The sequence below is a fragment of the Dermacentor silvarum genome, chromosome 5, assembly GCF_013339745.2.
Source record: "Dermacentor silvarum isolate Dsil-2018 chromosome 5, BIME_Dsil_1.4, whole genome shotgun sequence".
Classification (NCBI taxonomy): Eukaryota; Metazoa; Arthropoda; class Arachnida; order Ixodida; family Ixodidae; genus Dermacentor; species Dermacentor silvarum.
The window spans coordinates 14,554,311-14,576,859 of record NC_051158.1 but is presented as its reverse complement, the minus strand read 5'-3'; the positions used below and the strand labels follow the sequence as shown (position 1 = coordinate 14,576,859).

At 43.5% G+C, this 22,549-nt stretch overlaps 2 protein-coding genes across 9 annotated transcripts in view; one reads left to right on the top strand and one right to left on the bottom strand.

The window, feature by feature from the left end:
* Positions 1-10,632, bottom strand: part of LOC119452769 (uncharacterized) — a 92,100-nt gene extending 81,468 nt beyond the window's left edge. For 4 of the 8 annotated variants that reach the window (XM_049667389.1, XM_049667388.1, XM_049667387.1 and 1 more), the window contains exons 1-7: positions 10,380-10,632; positions 8,253-8,534; positions 7,194-7,371; positions 4,393-4,566; positions 3,295-3,384; positions 2,045-2,216; positions 429-549 (exon numbers count right to left, since the gene is read on the bottom strand). In XM_049667389.1, the coding sequence (XP_049523346.1) occupies positions 429-549; positions 2,045-2,216; positions 3,295-3,384; positions 4,393-4,566; positions 7,194-7,371; positions 8,253-8,534; positions 10,380-10,488 (1,126 nt within the window). In that variant the 5' untranslated portion in view covers positions 10,489-10,632. The remainder of the gene's footprint in view (positions 1-428; positions 550-2,044; positions 2,217-3,294; positions 3,385-4,392; positions 4,567-7,193; positions 7,372-8,252; positions 8,535-10,379) is intronic. The other 4 variants (XM_049667385.1, XM_049667383.1, XM_037714716.2 and 1 more) reach the window with 3 other exon arrangements.
* Positions 10,633-10,820: 188 nt separating this feature from the next.
* LOC119452913 (ATP-binding cassette sub-family C member 10-like) overlaps positions 10,821-22,549 on the top strand; it is a 49,133-nt gene continuing 37,404 nt past the window's right edge. The window contains 6 exon segments of the mRNA XM_049667381.1: positions 10,821-11,056; positions 13,047-14,132; positions 14,134-14,375; positions 14,807-14,972; positions 19,633-19,860; positions 20,573-20,738. Of these exon segments, the coding sequence (XP_049523338.1) occupies positions 13,080-14,132; positions 14,134-14,375; positions 14,807-14,972; positions 19,633-19,860; positions 20,573-20,738 (1,855 nt within the window). The 5' untranslated portion in view covers positions 10,821-11,056; positions 13,047-13,079.

Sequence of the window (22,549 nt, the reverse complement as noted above, 5' to 3'; positions counted from 1 at the left end):
AAGAAGTGACCTCGAAAAATCCACAAGGTTATCCATAATACACTGTCGTCAAAGCAGCCTGAGACTAAGCGAAGGCCATTTACGCAGTCATTTGCTACGAACGAAGTGAATTTTACAAAAGCAATGTCAAATTCAGTTTGAAGCGGGCAGTGAGGTACACCGCCATGTTTTACGTAAACCACGCAAAGACGGTAACGCTAAATCTGAGAAATAGCGTGCGTACGCTATACGTTATAGGTCGTTTAGCGTTCTGCGCACGTGCAGTGATGACTTGCTGTTTTACAGCCTACGTAATGGGATAGCGTATGCTAAACTAAAACTGTCGAATAGCTAGAGAACAGCTTCAACATAGATAAGTTGTGCGATGAACAGTTGTGTCTGTGTCGGTACTCGAAGTAGAAGAAGCAAAGGCTGAATAAAACACTCACCCACTTTTTTGACAGCAAACGCAAAGCACTCGAGGGCAACCGACAGCAGCCGCGTCACCTTGGTGGCCGGCGAATGCAGCAAGAACTGCACTATCTTGTCGATGACCATTTCATGAGTCAGCTGCAATAATTGAATGAAAGTAAAATGAAATTATTTCAATTCATTCTGAAACACAGATTTGCAAGGAAGAGCAGGCAAAAAAGCCGTGGTTACAGCTTGATGGGGGGGGGGGGCTGTTAATGGCCAGAGTGAGCACCGGATATCGTCGCAATAGTCAAACACCAGACCGTGGTATCCGGTCTTCTGTTCTTTGTGCTTGTTTTACTTGCGCTACAACGACTTCACCGCGTCAAAAAAAAAGTATGCAAAGGCGTTTAAAAATATGCCACACCAGGTCAAGATGTCTAACTTTTTTGCCTCATGTGCACACCACAAACCGTGCCTCCTTATTCCCGTCGTCCTTTTATGCTGGTTAATTCTGGACGTTCCCCTTTAACCTGTCGGAGGGGGGTGCTACCAGCTAATACTGCACAGTAAGTGTTAAGTTTTACGAGAGAAAAATACACATTGATCAGCAATAACAGTAGTTCATATAGAGTGTGTGGCCATATCATGCACCTATGGAGCTTTCGAGTATGGCTTACAATGGGCATTTATTTCAAGGATGTATGGGCCATGCAGAGTGGCTAGGCAACAGAATGCCACAAAACGTATCTCAGTTGATGCATTATGAAGTCACGATTTATGAATCTTCACGCATGACTGCAAGGAAAAAGCATAATGACAAAGCAGGCTTGTGCGACTGAATGTGCGATGACATGACGGGACAATCTTGCATAGGCATGAGACGTTGCAACACTGTCCTGTGCTGCTCAGTGCACAGGCTTTTCAATGAGCCACAAAATTTTTGAGTTAATTGTACATCAATAACACTTATGTGTCTTCTTCTTGCGCTGATTTTATGTAAATTACAACCTGCCTTCTATGCAAGGTTGTTTCTTTCTTGGCTTTAGCTTTGTAACCACCTCTGGTATTTCGAAAGCATTTTAAATAAATGTGCTTATCACGTACAGAATGCGTTACGATCATCTTTGGCAAACACGGCTGCGCAACACGCCGCAGATGAAGCGAGAAATAGCAGCAGCCGCTTAGTCGTTCACCAAATGCCTGTCACTCGTCTACTATGGCGCCATTTCAAAACATCTTGTGGCTGTATGCTCATTAGTAGTCTCATTAAATGCAAAATTTTAATTCTAGGGCTTTACGTGTCAAAACCACAATCTGATTATGAGGCACGCCGTACTGTGGGACTCTGAATTTATTTTGACCACCTGGAGTTCTTTCATGTGCACGTAAATCTAAGTCACACAAGCATTTTTGCATTCCGCCCTCATCAAAATATGGCCACTGCAGCTGGGATTGAACCCGCGACCTAGAGCTCAGCAGTGCAACACAGGGGCCACTGAGCTACTGCAGACAGGTACACAGCTGGCACTATATATAAAAAATTTTTAGCTCAGGGTGGTCAAGGAGCACTTTAAGATTTCTAGGTAAGTTATTTAACAGGAGATTACACTGTTCAATGAAAAAAGAAGGTAATCTTGTTTACACATACCGTGTGGACAAAGTGTGGCAGTGCTCTCTTCAACTCACAAACTGCGGTGGACTGCAGTGCCCTCACTTTAGACTTGTCTCCGAGTTCTGACTCCTTTGTGGCTATTGGACTCGTCAGGATTTCCGCAATCTTTTGTTCGGTTTCCTTGCTGATGCATGGCCGAATACTGGCGCTGAAGGGGTTATGGGTGCGTGTAGGAAATAACAAAATCACTGAAGTTAGTTGAAGCAGCATGCACTGCCTTCAAGACAATCGTTTTGTTTTCTTTTCTTCGAAACACTTTTTGAACACCACAAGAAAAAGTTCACAACCTGTAGAAAAAGCTGCTATCAAGATGCAGGTCAAATATTCAGCAGGAAACTTACAATATTGCGTAACAGATTGCATGTGCTGTCTCCTGTGGCTTTTGAAAGCCTTGCTCTTTTTCCAAAGCCTTAGGCAATGTCAGTGATTACGTTACAAGGGGTGCAATTGCCCATGGACGCCAGTCTATTCATAGATCTTCTATGAAGCACATATTTGTAACATGCTGATAACAGCAATAAACTACTTTGTTACATTCGCATTCATCATGCTGTCATGTTGTAGTGACGGTGAAGAACACAGTAGCAAAACTGTGAATCATGAAACCAACTTCTTATGGGGCGAACTTGTGCCCACAAAAGCAAGTGACACTCGAAGCACAATGACAGCGACGAGCACATTCGGCGATCGGCGAAATCTGATCGGCAGGTCAAGCACGTTGGCTTTTATACATGACTCGTTGAAGGTTCCACTGGTGCTCACGTGCCTTCCGCAAAGTACTACACAATTCTGTCGGACATACCACAAGGTTCGGTGACAACAGATAACGAATAGAACCAGCGATAACATTTGAGAAGCTTCAGATACAGAAAGACACGTCTTGCAGTGAATGATAACATTGCAGCACAAGTTGGCTCGTAAAAAACGTTCACCAAAAATATAAAAAATTTATACGCGTCAATATGGAGATTTGGCTGTATTACAAGAATCCCAATTTAATTAATACAACTGCACTGAATGCTAAGGGATCAATACTGTCTGCAATATTAAAACAAAGGTCTTCACTACACACAATGGCATATGGTAGAGATGATAACTAAAGTTCACCTTTACAACGTTCACAAATCTAAAGTCACTCAGCAACTGTACTGATGCGTCAAGAATGGGCTGATGTGGTGAACTAAACAGACGCCTTCAATGAACAACTATAGGTGAAAAGAACTTGCCTTTCTTGAATAAAGCTAGCTGCAAACTTGATGCTGACAAGCTTGTCTCTGCTGAACAAATCCATCGCTTCTTCAAAGAAGCCGTCATCCCTGGTGGACAAGAAAATAGCAGTGTTAAATGTTATGACTCAAACATGTAACTGACAATTACTGCACATGATTCCTTCATCGTGAACCTGCAGAGGTAACCTTCACATCACTACTACCGTAATTAGTACGGGAAATTAAAAAGACTGCATGTCGTGAACACAGCTGCATTGAAAAGAGGCTACCAAGTGTTTTATTACTTTAAAAAATATATTTGATTGTGCTTAGTGTTCTCCCTAAGGTGTTAAGAAAAAAAATTTTGCCTTGGATTTTGTAAGCAGGGGCACCTTAGATGGTGTTTTTGTAACAAGTGATGCAAACAACTCGTCGAGAGCTTTCATGTTCGAAATTTAACCCCTTCTGCGCCACGCTATTATCTTGAATTTTGACCAAAAATGACCAAATTATTTTTGAAGACCCTAGTTGCCAACATGCTTTATTTCCTTAGAAAGAATAAATTCACTTCTGCTTGCACTGTCTCATGGATGTGCTGCTGCTATCTATCAAAAGTACGACTAAACACTGAAACAAAACTAGGCTTGTCCATGGCATTGCTATAAAATGTAAAGTTCCGTTTGACGAGCTGAGCTCGTCCTTACTCTTTTTAACCAGAAATGCATGGACGAACCCAGCTCGTCCAAGGCACAAAAGGGGTTATTTAGAGTAAATAAAAGGAATGTCATATCGACTAAACAAAATTTCCTGGTTATGCACATATGTATTGCTTACTGTGGCTTTGTATATTATAATTCTGATCTAGAGTTAAGATTTGTTTCTCACTGAGACACTACAAAAAATCGCTGACACTATGCAACAAATTTTATCGATGGCACAACCAGAACGGAAAAGCTAGACAACATCCTACACTGAATTTACATGCTTCTGCATGTAGCCGAAAGCACCAAAATAAAACTATTTCACATTTATAACTTAAGCTACTGCAGGAATTGGATGCACTAAACCAAAGCCATTAGTTGAAATAAAAAGAAATAAAGATTTTATTTTACGAACTGCATTGCAGATGCTAGCTTGGCGAGGACATCCGCAGCTGCACTGGCTGCTTCAGAGGTCGACATCCAGGCAACACAGCAACCAAGAAGATCCTTGTGGACATTGAACTCGGAGCAAAGCTTTTTGCTAAGTTGTGGGTTGTTTTCAAGTAAGGAACGAACCACGTGCAAGCACCTGAAATAAAAAACTACAGTTAGGAAACTAGACATACCAAATAAAACAAAAAAATGGGTAATACAGTTAAATAATGCTTATACATCAAACAAATAGCTGTACTAAAAGCTCCCACTGCCGTGATAGCAGTGAACATAAAAATTCAAGTATCGAAGTATAGCCTTTTGTCAAAAGAAATGCAGCCGCTTGGGACATCAGCACCCGCTAGTGCGCGCAGCAGGTGCAGATGCGGCGGCACTATATGCAATATTCCCAGTCTTCCTTTTCTTCTAATGCGACATGAAGCGAAGAGAGATGGATGCTGCCGTGGGTGTTAGCCACATTGCTCCAAGCATACACGCAATATATAAACTACACAGTACCTGTTTCTGGTATTATTTCGGTTTTATGTTTGCCTGATAACATGAAAATATCTAATACGTATGTTTAAGATTGTCTAAATATCAGGGTCGTAAGATTTCTTTGTAGCCGTCAGCGGAAACAAAAAGCGGTGCTGCTAAATTGTGAATGTGGTGAAACGGGCTATTTATAACGTTTTCGCTACTCTATATCTAAAAAAAAAATTAAGGAGAAAGAAATGAAACAAAAGAAATGTCCATCTATCAGGAATCGAACCCACACTTTCTGCATGGCAGACAGTACCACTACACCAAAGTTTAGCTCAAGATAGCGGCTTTTTAACAGATGTTTTGACACGTTGTAAAGCACATTCAATTTCCTTTACAACACTTTTTCTGTTTCGGATGTCGGCTTGTTAGGACATTTTTCTGCTATCATTCTGGGTAAATTATATACAAAACTTGGCTCTCTGCCCAATGCAACACCTGCGGTTAGCGCTGAAAGTGCCTTTCTTTTCAGAACTGCGGGTGACTGCAGTGTTGATCAAGGAGGTTGGTGTTGAAATTGACATGCAGCACTCGATTCTTCTACAGCGTGTAGTCGCTGAGGTTTACTCCCTGCACACACCTGCAGTGCAAGGCGGGCATAATACAGCGCTGGTACCATTCATGTTCCTGTTGCACCTATTTTCACGTGAGAACCCCTCCGTGTACCATCGGCTGCCCCTTGCCAGAGCTGTAGCAGACGATCCGCATTATCAGGTAGAAGTGGGCCATTGGTTTGAAGAACATCTAGATCTATTACATTTGTGTACTTAATTTTATGAGTAGACAAATTACTTTGCATACATATGGTATTAAAAATAAGCTTAATGCAGCGGCATGTTTCAAGCCTTCCCGATGATGCAACGTGGGTAGCCAAACTGATAGCTCACCCGACTGACGTAACACACCCCCCCTCTACGTAGCTGATGCGGTGGCTGAAAACTCAGGGGAGTGGCATTGCTGGTATCAGTAGCGATGCAAAAATTTTAAATCTTATTATACATTATACGCATTATGCAGAGCTTTAAAATGTTTCACTTAATCATCAGAAGGTCCTACCCTAATGACTCAGTAGGTTTGTACGAAACCGTTTCAGGGTCCCTTCAAGGAAATAAACTGAAACTGAAATGAGAGTCTATGTTGAAATACAACAGTGGCTCGAGGAAAAGATGAGTATCTAAACCAACTGATTTAAAAAGTTAACTGGGTAATTATTCCCATAGTCTGTCATTTTCAAGTGACATAACCTTAAAAATACGGAATACCTACGGTATCAATGTTAGAACTAACAATGAAAGCCAGAAAAAAAAAAAAAAAAAACATAGAGACCATATGATCCTTTTGGAACTTCTACTGGTACAAAACAGGCTCAAGTGGCACAAATACAATGAAAATTATTTTACGAGACAGTACCGTCTACTTTCTAGCTTTGTGGATAATGTCAGAACGCAATCAATTAGTACTTCCCCACTGAAGCTGTGAAGCCTGGTGATTCTGTTGGCATTAACATCTTGAATCTGGCAAAATGTTTCCTTAACTGTGAGCACATCAGGAAGCCACTGAGCTTTCTCAACAAGTACTTTGACTGTACTCCGTGGACAATATCCTATATGCAAAAGTTTAACGCCAGTCTCTTCTCCTTAGTAGATCTTACATAAAGTTCGGGAAGCATGGCTTCACATCACAATCCCCAACAACGAAGACAACTTAGCTTGTGCATGAACTAACCGTGAAATTGATGGTCGTACGTTGGGAGGGAGGAATACAATGGCTGTCTTTTTTTATGCGACCGCGAGATGGGGCATCTTGGTTGTGCTGAATGAGACATGTGTGAAAGCTCATTTGCTGCATTCTTATAAGACATATATTCATAGCCTAAAATAAAATGTTTCCACTATCTTTGTAAACATGCTACGAATTCAATGTGATGTACAGTCATGTTCAATATGAGCTGCAACACAGCGCTCGCAGTCAAAGGGGCTCCAAGACTGGACTGGCAGTGCTGACATAAGAAAAATTGGTCTAATAAAAAGTACCAGTAATTGGATCTAACAGTGTTTAGATGTTTCGTATGTCAGCGCCGCCCTGCAGACTTGCGAGCACTGTGTTGCAGCTCATATTGAATGCAACTGTACACACTTCATTTTTATCAGAGCACCAAGTTCAATTTTGACCATGTCAACTGCATGCAAACATGGTAGTTATTTTCAAGCACCAATCGAAGACGGCATAAGTGGTACTTGCTTTCTACGCTGTCTCGGTGGTAGCTCCTCTGTCAAGGTCTTGTTTACAAATGCTGCAATCTCCCCGCAGTCACCTCCACTGAGGTCCGACTTTAGGAGCGCAACAAAAAATGCCTCAGCCTTGCCTTGGACAAAGACGCTAGGATGCTGAAGACACTGGAACACCTTCGACGAGACACCTGGAACGTTATTTATTTATTTTTATTTTTTTCTTGTGAGAAGGTCATAAAAAGAGTTTGCAATGTTGAACATCCTCATTATGAACGGGTTTCTCATCTCCGTACGGTAGCATTCTGCAGGAAGCCTCACTAAAGCAACAAGGCTCCATTATGCTATAACATTTCAGCCACTCATCTTGTTGATGCCCCATCAGCAAACCCGCAACACGAAAACAGTGGTTGAATAGACTGGGGGGCGGGGGGGAAGGGATAAGCCTACTTAACCTTCCTTTTCTACACGTAACAATATGCAAAACCTATTTAAAGAAAGTTGAATAATCAGTTATCATATCTTGCTCACACATGCAAGCATTGAAAGTTCAAATTCAGTTTAGTGTTCTAAGTGGAAACATTGCATGCAGTTGTCTCGCTGCCAAAGATAATAATGTTCCCGATTTAAAAGGAAACCTGACCCTGTTGCCAATAAATAAACCTAACCAGCTGATTCAGATAAAGCCAAGTAAATCAAGCTAAATTTTGCCAGGCAAACTAGCTAAAGCCAGGTAAATGAGCTAAAGTCAAGCAAACCAAGTAAAGCAAGCTAAAGCCTGGTAAATCAGCTAAAGTCATGCAAACCAGTCGAAGCAAGGCAAATTAAGCTAAAGCCAGGCAAACTAGCCAAGTAAACCAGGGCTGGAATAAAATAGCAATTCTATTCCAATGCTATTCCATTTAGAGCTTCATCAGCGGTCCGAGCGGTGCTCTGCATATCATCACAATCGGCCGGTTATGAACGGTGGATGATAAAAGAACGGAATAGAATCAAGTGAAAGGAATCCTTACATTATGTCAGCCCTGCTAAAGTCAGGTAAGTCAAGCAGAGATTTCGCCAGGCTACATACCGTGTTCGATGCACCAGGCCCGCCCGGATTGGTGACTGAGGAATGACGTCACGACATCCAAGTACGATGCCTGCTCACTGGCATTGGTGTTTTCACCCAGTCTATTCAAGGCCTTCAGCACACGACTGTTGTCATGAAGCGATGCAAACATCGGTTCAAGCTTTCCGAAGACAGCAATGAGCTGAAGTGCGAAGCAGAGGGACTCGGATGTCCTAGGCACTGCAACCGACTTCTCCAGCTTGGACAAGACGCCGCAGACTCTCCACAGCTCAGTGCCGAATTCTGTAATTTATGTAATTGATTTAGTCGAACAGCCTTCATAAAGGCTTCAGCAGGTATTGAGACAGAATATACGAACAGAAAAAGTATTCCCAAAGTTTAGGAACAGGGATTCAAAGCACAGGTTAGAAACCCAACTGTTGTCAGGTCAACAAGAAAATAAGTAGAGAGGTAGGTGTAATACATATTGCTGCATTGGCAAAAAGTCCCTTGTCATTACAGAACAGTATGGAACTAGAAAAAGGAAAAAAAAAAGGCAGAACAATCGACAAATCTAAAACAGTTGAAAAGAGACAATTGGTATACTGAGATAAAACACACTGAGCTTACAGTCTGAATTTGCTTGAGCGTAACAGATGACCAGCACTAATAAGTATATAAACTGCCGCGATAGCCCAGCGGCTATGGCTTTGCACTGCTGCACTTGTTGCGGATTGGATTCTGGCTGCAGTGGCCACATTTCAATGGGTGCAAAATGCGAAAACACTCGTGTACATAGATTTAGGTGCATGTTAAAGAACCCCACGTCGCCAAAATTAATCTGAAATCCTCCACTACTATGGCATGCCTCATAATCAGATTGTGGTTTTGGCATGTAAAACCCCGGGACTATAAAACCCCAAAAATTGTAAAACTCCCAAAAAGTGCTATGTGGCAAGTACTAACTGGAATTCAAAAAAGCTGAAAGAAACGAACTAGTAGTGACAGTACGTCACTAAGTACAGACGTCACTAGCAATGTCCTCCGTGAGTAGAATCGATTCACTTACAGTCAGTGAAAAGAGTGAAAATCTGAAGGGGTTACTGTGAAATCTGTATCCTGTTTACTATGCTTGATTTGTTCTTGTGTTCGCATAACTTGAAGGTATGAAATATTTGATGGGTCAATTCGTGAAGTCTTATTACGGAGACTGAACTTCATATGAGCTTGAACTTTGCCTAGCTGGTATATTTACTGCATAACATGTTCACCAATAAACAAATATGAGGGCAACTACCGGTAACCCTGTCATGCAGTGAACTTTAGATGCAGTATCAATGACGATGGCTTTTCTACTGGATGCAACTCTGGCTTCAAGTTAGCTACGAAAGTACAAAACAGTGAGTGAATCGAAGGAACTGGGTTTATTTCTCATAGGTGGACGTCACGCTGAACATATTTGTTTTAAGGATGAAAAAAAGTGGGAGAGAAAAAAAAGAGAAACATCAGGTTTAAGCTTTAAGAAAAGACAAGAGACTTATTTCAGACATTGTTCAAAAGCAGGCAAAACAAAATTATATATAAACGTGGTATTGGAGTAGTAGGGAAATAAATTAAACAGCAGCATAGTCACGAGAAAAAGACCTCTTTTTGCGTTTAGAACACAATACTCTTTCCTGAAACCTGTAATATTTGTTTGCAAACAATGAATAATAAGCTGCTCGTTAGGATGACAGCTAAGCTAGATCGACATCATAAATTTATGAAAGCACATGAAGTAACGGACATAACGAGCTTCTAAGTGCGCGCAGTTAACAATCATGTTTTAACCTTATCCTATTATTATGTTGATTGTTAACTCTTATCATTACTGCTGAAAATTTCTTCATCGGTCTTTCTTCTTGCATAGAAACACAGTTATATATGAGGCGGTGTTTTACTTTAGCGCTCCTTTCTGCACATTCGCTTCTACGTCAAATTATGAGTTTAATAGTAAAAAGAGAGAGCACAAATGCACAGCACATGCGGTCGAAGTGCCTTTTCATATCGCACAAGTTGCAGCTGTCACAACCTATTCTGAGCCAGTTTGATATTTGTTTGCGTTCATAAAAGTGCCGATCATAGAAAAGCTGATCGCACAAATCGCACCTGCGTCGCCTTGCACGTTCGCATCAAGGAATGCTGACAAGCTTCTGAACCAACGTATCGTCGACGTCATCTTTGAGCTGCCGAAACAGTAGCAGATCGAAGGCAGCATTCCATTTCTCAAGTTGCTCTGAAAGAGCTGGCATGGCTGCAAGCCTTCGGTTTTGAAAGGTGCGCTTTGCTCACTTTTGATACAGTGGCTAGAATGGTACTTTTGAACTGTTTTGAACACATCTACACGGCCGCCATCAGCCGAAAGTGTAGATTGGGGAAAGGCGCACTGTAGTATTTTACAACTTTTCTGTATAGCAAGTGTTTATTATTTTACAAAATTAAACAACTTTTAAAATAAATTTACTATTTATTACTTAGTAAAATTTTTTATTTGTGTGCTGAATTCGCAAGATTTTAAACCTACGAAACTGAGGTTGAACACTCAAATTTGTTTGGCGAACGTGGAAAGCAACCCATATAACGAGCAGCAGACGCTATCCACGGCCGCATGTTTTTCAATATCGTGGTTTTAAATTCGTAATCAATTCGTCGCGGGAAAAAGCTACTGACAGCTTAAAATGAAGCCCCCTAAGGACAGATACGGGTTGTTCCGACGGCGACATGACCCGAAGACCGCACGCTAATCGGTTTTTGGTGACCGTGTTCTTTTCGCTACTTGCGTTTGGGTAAGCGAGTGTTTCGTGTATACACTGTTCCTTGTGACGAGCTGTTGCGTTTGCTCGTTGCTCATTTGTCGCTGAAATTTGCGGAGAATACGCCTCGCCTTGCGCACTGGCTGTTGCGTAAGCGTGTTTGCTTATACCCACGTGAGATTGACGCGACGCTCCTGCTAGTTTCGTGTGTGGGTGTGAAACGTATCCGCCACGTAGGGATCCTCTTCCGACTTCACTTTCGCCACAAGCGAGCCGTCGAGCGCTCTCAGGTTTCGGTTCTGCAAGGGCGGCCCGTTCATTCGCCTTGACTGCGGCCGGCATGCTTATAACGTGAATATATCTAAATCAAGATAGCCGTTGATGAATTGGTAAATTGCTTATATTCAGCGGTCTTCTTGCGTGGAGTTGTAATCAAGTTTATTTTGTGATTAGCCAGAACGGCCAGTGTGTATATTTGGCTTGTTTTACTATCTCGACATCGTGCGCTTGCATCTTTTAACACACCATGCGATTTTTGCTCTTTTTGCCAAAAGGATAGTATGTCTTACCTCGAAAATACCTTTTCTAAGCCAGTGCGTCCCGCTCAAATCGCTTATGGGATTTCGCTGCGTTTTGCATACGTCACTGCGTGTGCACAGTGCGAATACTTTCACAACAAAACCTCTTCAGACGATCTCCTTCCCCCAACTTGTCGTGAGCTTCAGCGCGGTCACCTACATTCTGACCTGTTCATTTATGCATATGTCATACCTTAGGGCTCATTTGGGAGCTTTCTCACAACAGTATTCAAGTAACAATTAATTCTCTTGCTTCTGTATTAATTACCCTGTAGTCAAGCATTTTTTTTTTTTTTTTTTTTTTTTTTTTGAAATTCAAACCTCGCAACATTATATATGTTAGATACAGGCTGAATAACTGTTAGCAGTATGTGCAGGTTAGCAATGTTTTATGTTTGTACGCTGCTCTGACTTTGCTGCTTAAGAATGTGAGAAGTTGTTGTTCCCTGGTTAACATGTGGCCTAGAATGGGTTCATATGGTTAATGTAAAGAATACATGCAGTGGGGTAAATTATTGGCTTTAAACTGGTTCAAATTTTACCTTTGACGCAACCTGGCAGGACCCTTCCTGTGTTTGCTTCCCAATACTAGACAAAAGGACCTAGCACTCGGAACTTGAAATTGTTCACAAAAACTTGCCCACGTGTCATTGTCAGCAGTTTTGAGGTGCTATTCACTATGAGTGCTGTAAGTTTATGGGGTTTGGCAAGGGTGAAAATGCTGAATTTTTCTGCGGAAAAATGCATTTATTGACTTTCAGTCAAAAAATGCATTCTGCGTTAGTATGCTAGCAGTGGATCCACAGATTTACAGGCTGTGGACTTAGGGTGCACAGATACTCAAACCTATTTACTGAACCCATGCCTTATAAACTTTTTGCTGTAAGAATACTCATGTACAGTTCCTTTTTGTAATCAGTACTGGCATAAAGGGTACTCTGAGACTCTTATTCGCAAACCATTACCTGACAGTTATATTTCTTGTAGCAACACTGCCTTTTTTCTGCAGCTGTCTTCACAACATGCTTTTCTGTGTGGGCATTCTGGATGTAATGCATCCTTTTTAACATCTTTATAACGTCTGCCACAAGTTTCAGGCAGTGATATACCTGTATGCCTTAGTTCATTAAGAGCTGCCTGAACATATCTCCATGTTCATAGTTTGTACGAATGTGTTTCAAACAGCTGAAAAAGTGGCATTCCAAGAAGAAGTAAATGATTGTTTGAAAACTCACCTATATTGTTACAGACCAATAGAAACATCGGTTCTGAATTATTGAATGATTGATCAAGCCTGTCAGTTTTTACATCTGAAGCTATGCCTGGTCTACTCGAGAAGCTATAGTTGTGGGCTGCATATCAGTTTTTGCCACCTGGCTGTTTCTTCATAGGCATGAAAGAATTGAACATTTATGTGTGGTATCTTCTTCCTTGATCTCTCGCAGATGCAAAGAAGGAAGGCGTGACCAAATGAAGCGATGAACCTTTGGGATGCCATCTGTGCAACGAACGATGGGACCCTGGTCATCTGGGAAGGGAACCATCTGAGCCGCTGCTTCCTAGACCTCCTCGCAGTCGGTGTACATGCCCTAGCTGCAGTGATCAGCGTTTACTACACCGGTGTCCGCCGGATTGCTCTCCGCCGCGACCACCAGCTCGTTCACTTGCTGCCGTCAACATGGCGGACTCACCTGCGCAAGTTGTGCTGCTCCATTCTCCTGCTTCGCCCTGTCATTCACCTCGTAATGTCCCAGCTCATTCTTGGCGAGTTCATGGCACCCTCTACGATGCTCCACGTTGGCGCTGCCATCTTGACCTGGACGGTCCACTTCTTCTACCTGCAGACTCTCACGAACCCACTGCCACGACACCGCCGGTTTGTCGGCGAGGTACCCGTAATCTTTGCCGTGACCACGTCCGGACTGTGTGCAACGTTTCGTGTGTCTGCGCTGCTCTCGCTGAGTGAATCTGATCGTGGCTCTGAGCTCTCGTTTCAAGCTGACTTGTACGCGAATGTCGCAAGTGCACTCGCCTGTGCCTTCTACCTCACGGCTGCTGTGCACTGCTCCAGCACTGCCGGCGAGACGCCACCTCGTACACAGGGCAGAGAGTCGCCGTCCTCTGTGCATAGCTACGTTCGTCTGCTGGAAGCAGACGACGATGCTCGACAGCTTGGAACGGCAGAGGACACCAACTTTTTCTCGCTTCTCACTTTTTGGTGGGTCGGGCGGTTGATGCGCCGTGGCTACAGGGGCCACATTCAGGAACCCGATGACCTGCACGACCTCCCAGTCAGCCTGAGGCCAGAAGAGGTTGTTCGAAGACTTTACCGGAAGGTAGAGACCTCCTGCTCACTGCCAAGTCTTCTCGTGCTGTTCCACAGATGTGTCGGCCTGCAATACTACGCCATTGGAGTTCTGAAGTTCCTTGCCGACGCCCTGTCGTTTGCGGGCCCTGTTTTTCTACACAGGCTCGTCATGTTCTTCGAGGAAGGACCAGGCCAGGGACCAGCATGGTCCGGCTATGCCTACTGCATCAGGTCTTACTCTTGCCTGTCTCTTGGGTGCATTCTTGTCAGCTCACTACAGTTACCTAGTGTCACGAGTGGGCCTCAAGGTGAGGGCAATTGTTGTGGCGCTTGTCTACCAGAAGACACTGCGTGCCGATGCGACAGAGCTGCGAAAGAGTTCATCGGAAGTGCTGAATTTGGTGACCACTGATGCAGATCGAATCGTTGGTCTCTTCGGAAGCTTTCATGAGGCTTGGAGCTTGCCAGCTTCAGGTTAGTATGTGTCGCACTGTCACTTTAAGTGCTCACTAGTCTGCTAGAAGTAAGCAGTGCATTGGGCTGTGCACTGGATTTGCTTTGAGGGGAAAGTATGTATACAATGGGCAAAAATAAGCATTAGGCAAATGGGTTATGTGAAAACCCAGAAGGTGGAGGCAGATTGGTGAAAGTGGGAATCCTCCACTTTGTAGTGTGAACCTACAAGGAGAGCTAATATAGGTTCCTCTGAAAGAAGTTATCGCAGTTTTAAAAAAAGTATTCCCAGGCCGATCAAATCTTTTAACTGCGAAGTTGTACTGTACGTTTTTCATGCTACAGATTGGTTGATGCCAACTATCCTTTTTAATAAATTATCACATTAACTGTATCTATCTCATTATTATGTGCACAGTATCGTCTCAATCCATTTCCTTGCCATTTGCAGGTAACAGTGACTATGTTCTTGCTCTGGCAGCAAGTAGGCCTGGCCTTTCTCGCTGGCGTCATGGTGGCCGTTTTGCTGGTCCCTGTGAATCGGTCCATTGCGCTCAATATTGGACAACTGAGCACTGGCATGATGGCATTCAAAGATGAACGCATAAAGGTATGGGGCCGACAAGAAGAAATGTGCATTAAAAGGGCCGTGCGACAGTTATTGAGCCTGTTTAATGAACTTGCTTACTCGCTAGGCAATACCGTCGTGAACATCTGAGCCTAGTATTGTTCCCGTACATGCAGCCGGGAACCCGCCATTTTCGTTTTAAAGGCTGCCTGCCCTTCAACCTTTTCAAACCCCAGCCACATTTTAATGTGTTAGCATTAGGAGTGTTAAAGTGGAAAAAAAGTGTGTGTGTGAAGTGTGTGAAATCGGTCATGTGGTAGAGCTATATTATATATAAGTAAAGAGAAGTTCTTCAAGTTACCTTTCAAATGTAAAGTACTTGAGCGATGCTACAATGTAAACCAAACAAGTGTTTAAATTTCAATAGTTTCTGTTGCAAATTAAATACTTGTTCTGTTTACCTTGTAGCATTGTTCAAGTATATATACGAGGGGAAGTCAAAGAGTAAAGGGACTTTTGCAATTTCTCGCACTAAGGTTTGGTAACACTGCTAGTATCCAGCGCTGAATTAGTGTCATCTGCAACACTTCTATGGAACGTGTCACTCTTATTTCCATGTTAGTCGTTAGAGTGTAGCAGACCGTTAAACATGGCAGCTCCGTTGTCGATCTGCACCAAGGAGGAAATGAGGGCAGTGATTCGCTTTTTCTTTGCAGAAAGTGTTAAACTGCGAAACTTATTCGTCGAATGCAGGCGCTGTATGGTGAAAGTTGTTTATCGCGAAGCAAGATCTACGAATGGATCATCATCATGATCACCATCCTATTTTTATGTCCACTGCAGGACGAAGGCCTCTCTCTGCGATCTCCAATTACCCCTGTCTTGCGCTAGCTGATTCCAACTTGCGCCTGCAAATTTCTTAACTTCATCACCCCACCTAGTTTTCTGCCATCTTTGACTGCGCTTGCCTTCTCTTGGTATCCATTCTGTCACTCTAATGGTCCAAAGGGTATCCATCCTACCCATTACATGGCCTGCCCAGCTCCATTTTTTCCTCTTAATGTCAACTAGAGTATCAGCCATCCCCGTTTGCTCTCTGATCCACACCGCTCTCTTCCTGTCTCTCAACGTTAAGCCTAACATTTTTTGTTCCATCGCTCTTTGTGCGATCCTTATCTTGTTCTCGAGCTTCTTTGTTAACCTCCAAGTCTCTGCCCCAGGTCCCCTACTCTATCCCCTGTGAATCGATAGAGTGTTTCAAACAGCAAAGAACTTCTTTATGTGATGAGGAAAGATTGGGCAGGCCATCGACGTCAACGACTGAGGACAACTTGAAAGTCGTTGAGGATATGGTGATGGAAATCAGACGAATCACAGTGGACGAAATCGCCACTACTTTAGATATCAGTCATGGTTCAGCGTATTCCATGTTACACGACAGGCAAGATTTTTGGAAAGTGTGTGCAAGGTGGGTCCCGAAAGAATTGTCAGCGCAGCATAAGGCACAAAGGTTGGACATCTCTCGTAAACATTTGGCCATTATCGTTTCGATCGAGGAGATGGATTTTTACAGCAAATCATTACTGGTACATGATACTTGAATACATCATCACGAACCGAAAAGTAAGGCTGCGAGCATAGTTTGGAAAGACTCACTGTCACCAGAAGTTAAGAAATTTAAACGTCACCCATCAGCAGGTGAGGTTATGCTAACACTATTCTGGGACATGGAAGTTGTGGTAGCCATTCATTTCACCCCAAGAGGCGAAACTTTGAATCTTGAGAACTATTGTGATGTGTTGCGAACTAAACTGAAACCTGCAATCAGATCCAAATGTCATGGAAAACTGCAAAAAGATGTCATCCTGCAGCAAGATAACGCTTGGCCACATTCGGCCAAACAGACGGCCGAAACAGTAAAGGAATTGGGATTTGAATTGCTGGACCACCCACCATGCAGTCCAGACCTGGCTCCTAGCGATTTTCATATGTTTGGACCATTGAAGGAAGCACTCAGGAAAAGAAGATTTGCAACTGATGCAGAAGTCATTGATGTGGTGCAAAATTGGTTACAGGTGCAACCAAAAAAATTTTGCCATTGGAATAAAAAAAAAAAACTTGTGAAACGTTGGGCAAAGTGCGTTGAAGTGCCAGGAGGTTATCTAGAAAAATAATGTATGTTTCAGTTTTCTATCATTAGAATAAATGTACCTTTTCTCAAAAGTCCCTTTACTTTTTGACTTCTCGTCGTATATATACACACACATACAAGACACAAACTTTGAAACTGTTGGCATAAATAAGGTTTATTTACGACAACACCTCCGTTGTGCCATCATTTTTGGAAATAACAACTGGCCCATTGATCTCCTACCTTCTCCTGAGAGGAGAGGCAGGACGTGTGTCTAGTGAGCTCCTGAACAACACTTTGCAATGTGGCGAATGCGGTTTAGGACCCGGGACCTCAAAGAGGTGCAAAGTAATGTCAATGCATTCTTTCTGCATTTACCGCCAAATCGCCACAGATTTTTTTTTTCTTACTCATGCGTGACAGTAAATGTGATAGCTACTACATGAATTTGTCCAGATGTCATGACTAAATGCAACCTCCAGCAAACGTTGATAGATGTCGCCACTGGTGGGATGGTGTCGCCATCTGGTGACATAGAACGATACTACTGCACCAATTTTATAACCAGTCATGACAGCGAGTTGCACCCCAAGAGATGTAAAGGTCAGCATTCGTCAACATGTCCTGTAGGTTCCTTGATTTGGACAGATGCCTCTCTTTTGCCATGGGCAACAATTTGTGCATTCATCGTGGCAGCTTAGTGTCTATGGCATTCGGCTTGCTGCTGGGCTCAATTCTCGGTTGCCGAAGGCATATTTCGATGGAGCCGAAATGCAAAAGCGCTCGTGTACTTTTAGGTGTACAATAAAGAACCCAGGATGGCTGAAATTAATCCAGAACCCAACTATCGTCCTTCATAGCCCCAGTGCTGGTTTGTGGTGTTAAACGCCATGACTCAATTGATCGTCTATCAACTGTTTGTGTGAGATGTGTGTGTAATAGTAATCATTGTTTATTGCCATCAATAGAAAGTTGATGGAGAACATGAAAATAAGAGCAACAACTTTTCGCTTGACTAGGTTCTTATAGCATGCGCATCATGTGGAGGTCAACAGAATTGACATTACATAACTCAGCAGGAACTGCAAATGAAATGCATGTGAAATAGTGACAATCCAAAAGCAGATAAGTACGATAATTAGTGAATGTGCGTTGATGGAACTGAGCTATCCAAGAGTCGTAAGAGTTTGAAGATTGAATAAGAAATTCGGAAAGGTACAGAAGTGTGGTACAAAGGGTGCATAATTAGTGTTGGTACATGAATCACCTTTCATCAGTATCGGCGTGGTGTTCCTGAGAAAAAAAAAAAGTCACAGGCCTGCACGCGCACACAGCACAGTCACGGCATAAGCTGGAGGAGCAGCTCTATAGGAATTCCATTTTCAGCACTGCGCACTAAAGGGTCTTCGCGGCAAAGTCTTTTTGTGTCGTTTTCACGAGAATGATCTCAGCTGTCTGCCCGACATCGACAGCGAACTGTAGTTTGTGCTGCTCTCTGTGCAGCGGTCTGCTGAGCCCGGTGTTGCCTAGTTGCAGCTGCATGCATAGCTATACAATTCGCTTCTTCAGCAGGGGTTCTACCTTGCTAGGAGGCACCATAACGTGTACCGAAAAGAGTAAACACAGGTATCCAGACTGCGCGGTACGTTGCTGTTGATGATTATGATGATGATGATTTAATGGCATTCCCTTTGAAACGGGACGGTAACAAACAGTCACCTAGCCTGCTTGAATTAATCAGGTATGCCATACATGTTTTTCATTACAGCAATATTTATGCATCGCCATAATCTTCTTTTTCTTCCTCAAGACTTCTCTATCTACCTTGTACTGCTGCCTGTGCAACTGTGACATGGCTTGCCACCTGGTGTAATAATATGCAACTACAATGCGAAGTGTGCACAGGTCGCCGCTACGAGGCGTGCATCTCACATTGACTCGACATCTCACATTGACTACGACATCTCACATTGACTACGAGGCGTGCATCTCACATCTCACAAGTGACACGATACGACGCTAATGATGGTGATGACTTATTGGCATCCTCTTTGAAATGCGGCAGTGACATAGTCACCTAGACAGCTCGATTTAATCAGGTACACAATATATAACTTTTTTCTAGCATTCTTGTATACATTTCCTTAAACTTCGTTTTCTTCTCGAAACCTTCCCTAATTACATTGTACCACTACGTGTGCATCTGCTACATGGCGTTCTACCTGGTGTAATAATATGCAAGATGTGCAAGTATCGACGCTACGTGGCGCGCATGTCACATCGTGTCTCTCCTCACGCACTAAGACGCAATTATAGGGCATTTTTCCGCTGAAAGCAAGCAAGCACTGGCGTGGCTCAGTGGTAGAGTAGCTGACTTCCGCGCAGCGGGCCCGAATTTCGATCCCGGCAGGAACTGGGTCATTTTTTTCTCATTCCCGGCGATAGCTCCTACGGACACTGGGCACCACCGGCTGTGACGGCAGACACCATCGCCAAGCAAAACAGCTGTTGGAATGAACCCATAACAGTTTACGCTGTAAAAGTACTCCTTGCACTTGCCTCTCATTGCAGCTCATGTCGGAGGTGCTGTGGGGCATGCGGATGATCAAGATGCACGCATGGGAAGCCCTCTTCCAGGAAAAGGTGGAGAGCATCCGGCAGAAGGAGGTTGCTTTCCTTCGGCAGCGGAAGTACCTGGACGCCCTGTGCGTCTTCTTCTGGGTTGTCACGCCTGTGCTCATGTCGGTCCTGTCCTTCATCACCTACGTCCTCCTAGGGCACCGGCTTACCGCTGCAAAGGTGCGTGCTGCAGCCATTTGAAATTTAGTTTCGATTCCCAAAATTTTAGAAGAAACCATCGCTCGTGTGCTCATTTACTTATGGTACATTCAGTTGGTCGTTTCCAAGTGCTCTGGCGGCACGCGTTACAGTCAGCTGGTCAAAATTGAGCGCACGGAACACATTCAGCTGGTTATTTCCGAGTACCACGCTTCCGCTCGGAGCGCTCTGATGCGCCCTAACCGTTGACCCGGGAGCACGACAGAGATTTGGCGGAGCCTGGTCATGTGGCTCCTGCAGCTTCAATTGTTGGCGTGGCGTCTGCCGCAGCGGTGTGTTGGCGTCTGCCGCAGCGGTGTGTTGGCGCCTGCGCACCTTGCTTGTTCAGAACGGAAGACGCACTGACATGTTTCCTCATCTGGCCTTTAATTGCACTGGCGAGTGGCTGCACTTTCGACTCTGGTTACGCTTTCTCTGGCTCTGATCCAACGCGAGCTCCGCATCATTGCAATCCGAGTCAGAGTGCAGTAAGGACCAGCCAAATGTGCCATTAAATTAAGGTGCACAGTAAGGTAGCCCAAGCATCAAAACTAATGCATCTGTAGCCCTCCACTGTGGCAGCTTTCATAATCCAGCTACTGCTTTGGGTTGTTGAACCTCAATCAATCAATCCATCAGTCAGTACCTGGAGAATAACTTCTTAGTCGTGCCCACTGCTGCTTTCATCTTTCAGGTGTTCACGTGCCTTGCTCTCTTCAACCTGCTCAAAGTGCCCCTCAACGCCTTTCCCTGGGTCATCAACGGTTGCATGGAGGCGTGGGTGTCGTTGAAGCGCACCCAGTGCTTCCTCAACCTCCACGATTTTGCTCCTGCGAGCTACTACACCACCGCGAAAGAGGGTAACAAAGCCTATGACTCTTCTGAGCCTGCTTGTTTTCAATCTGTATTGACCATGTAAGACAGGGCTAATGGCATAACCCTTTCTGGTCGTAATTTCGTTGTTGCCTCCATATATGTATATTTTGTGCATCTGAAAGAGAAATGCAGAAAAAAAAATGTCCAGTCCAATTTTTCATAATAGTACTATATTGAAGCCTTCTTTCGTGAATGTTGCATATTAGAGGCAGCTTGTGACATCTCAAATGCCTAAATCCACAGTCCTAAATCTGGGAATTTGATCACAAATCATTTCAAAGTTGTTTGCGTGCCCCCAAAGAAATATAGCCAGCCTCAGGCGGTAGGGTTCAGAAGTGCAACACAGAGGCCTAATCTCAGCAGGCGGCCGTGCATGGACTTTCGAATTCCAGAAAGAGTCAATGATCTGCATCACTAAGTCTACATCACCTATGTGACTGGGTTGCTCGTACTCTTATTTCACAGGTTAGTTTTGACTTTTGTTTGTTTCTGTTTCGGTTATTCCTTGCCAAGCTTCATGATTCCTGCAGTAATCATCGGAACAGAAAGGGTTAAAGTACTAAGTAGCTCTGAATAAAGAAGCACGATTGCATTTACAAGCAAGTTTAAGCCATAGGTGGTACTCTTAAATGATCATTTTTGGGGAAATTATCCCTTTCTGTAATATTTCATGTGATTTGGCATCAAGCTCATTGGCATGACCGCCTTCCTGTCACTATGCGAAGAACACCAATGGCCATAGGTTCCAACGTGCCTGGTGTTGAGTCATGTGAAATGTGTAAAAGTGATCTTTTACTTGCTCTTGGGGGCATCAATTTGACAATCCAGTGAGTGAAGTAAGCCAAAGCAGATGTGATGAAGTAAACCTGTGGGTTGCGCACGTTTTTTGTTGGAATTCATCACTGTGAACCTGTAGAGTGCATTGCAAGAGTGGATAGCAGAAGCATCATGACATGAGTGTTGTTACATTACACTTCAGCAAGTCAGCGCCCTGATTCCCCAAAAGTGGCTTCCGCTTCACCTGTATGCTGTCTGAATCGAGCATGGGCACTCATTCGGTTATTGTCAATTTTATGTCACAGGTGTGCAGGGGTTGCTGATAGTTGAGTAACGGAATAGTTTGTCGCAAGTTTCTTTTGGAGTAGACAAATAGTTTCCGTGATGCAAAGAACCAAGAGTGTTTCCAGCCTGGGCCTGCTGGCAAGACCGACATGATCGTCAGCACCACGGTAGTTTGGCAAGCTTGCATTCTGACAACATTGGAGGTCTGAATGAGATCCCGGTGTAAAGGTCCATCAGGAGTTATACTAGCTGCGTTTCTTATAATGCCCAGTCAAATGAGTCAAGCTCAGTGCCAACGAATACACCTGGCTAGGAGCAGGATTCGTAAAGCCTTTCATCAGTAAGGATAGTTTGTCACTTGTGTCCTTCTTGTTCACTATCTTTCATTATTGTAAACAACTTTCAATTTCCGAGCCCCAAGCTTTCTAGATTTTTTGGTACAACGTAAGTTTCAGAAGAAACCGCTGGCAGTGAACTTTGCAGAAAGTAAGAATCGAATGTGTACAGTGACAGAAATGTGAATCGTTTGTGAGACAGTCAGCAAATGTTTTAACAGCTTTGGGGCCAATTTGTATTCATATGTGACTCATTATATCTTTCAAATACAGTAAAACCTTGTAAAAAATAAGTTGAAGGGGGAGCCCGATATACTGCATTATATCCATTACTTTGTTATAGTCATTATTCCATGTAATGAACTATAAATCTCTAAGGGGCTTTCAAGAGGAATTTC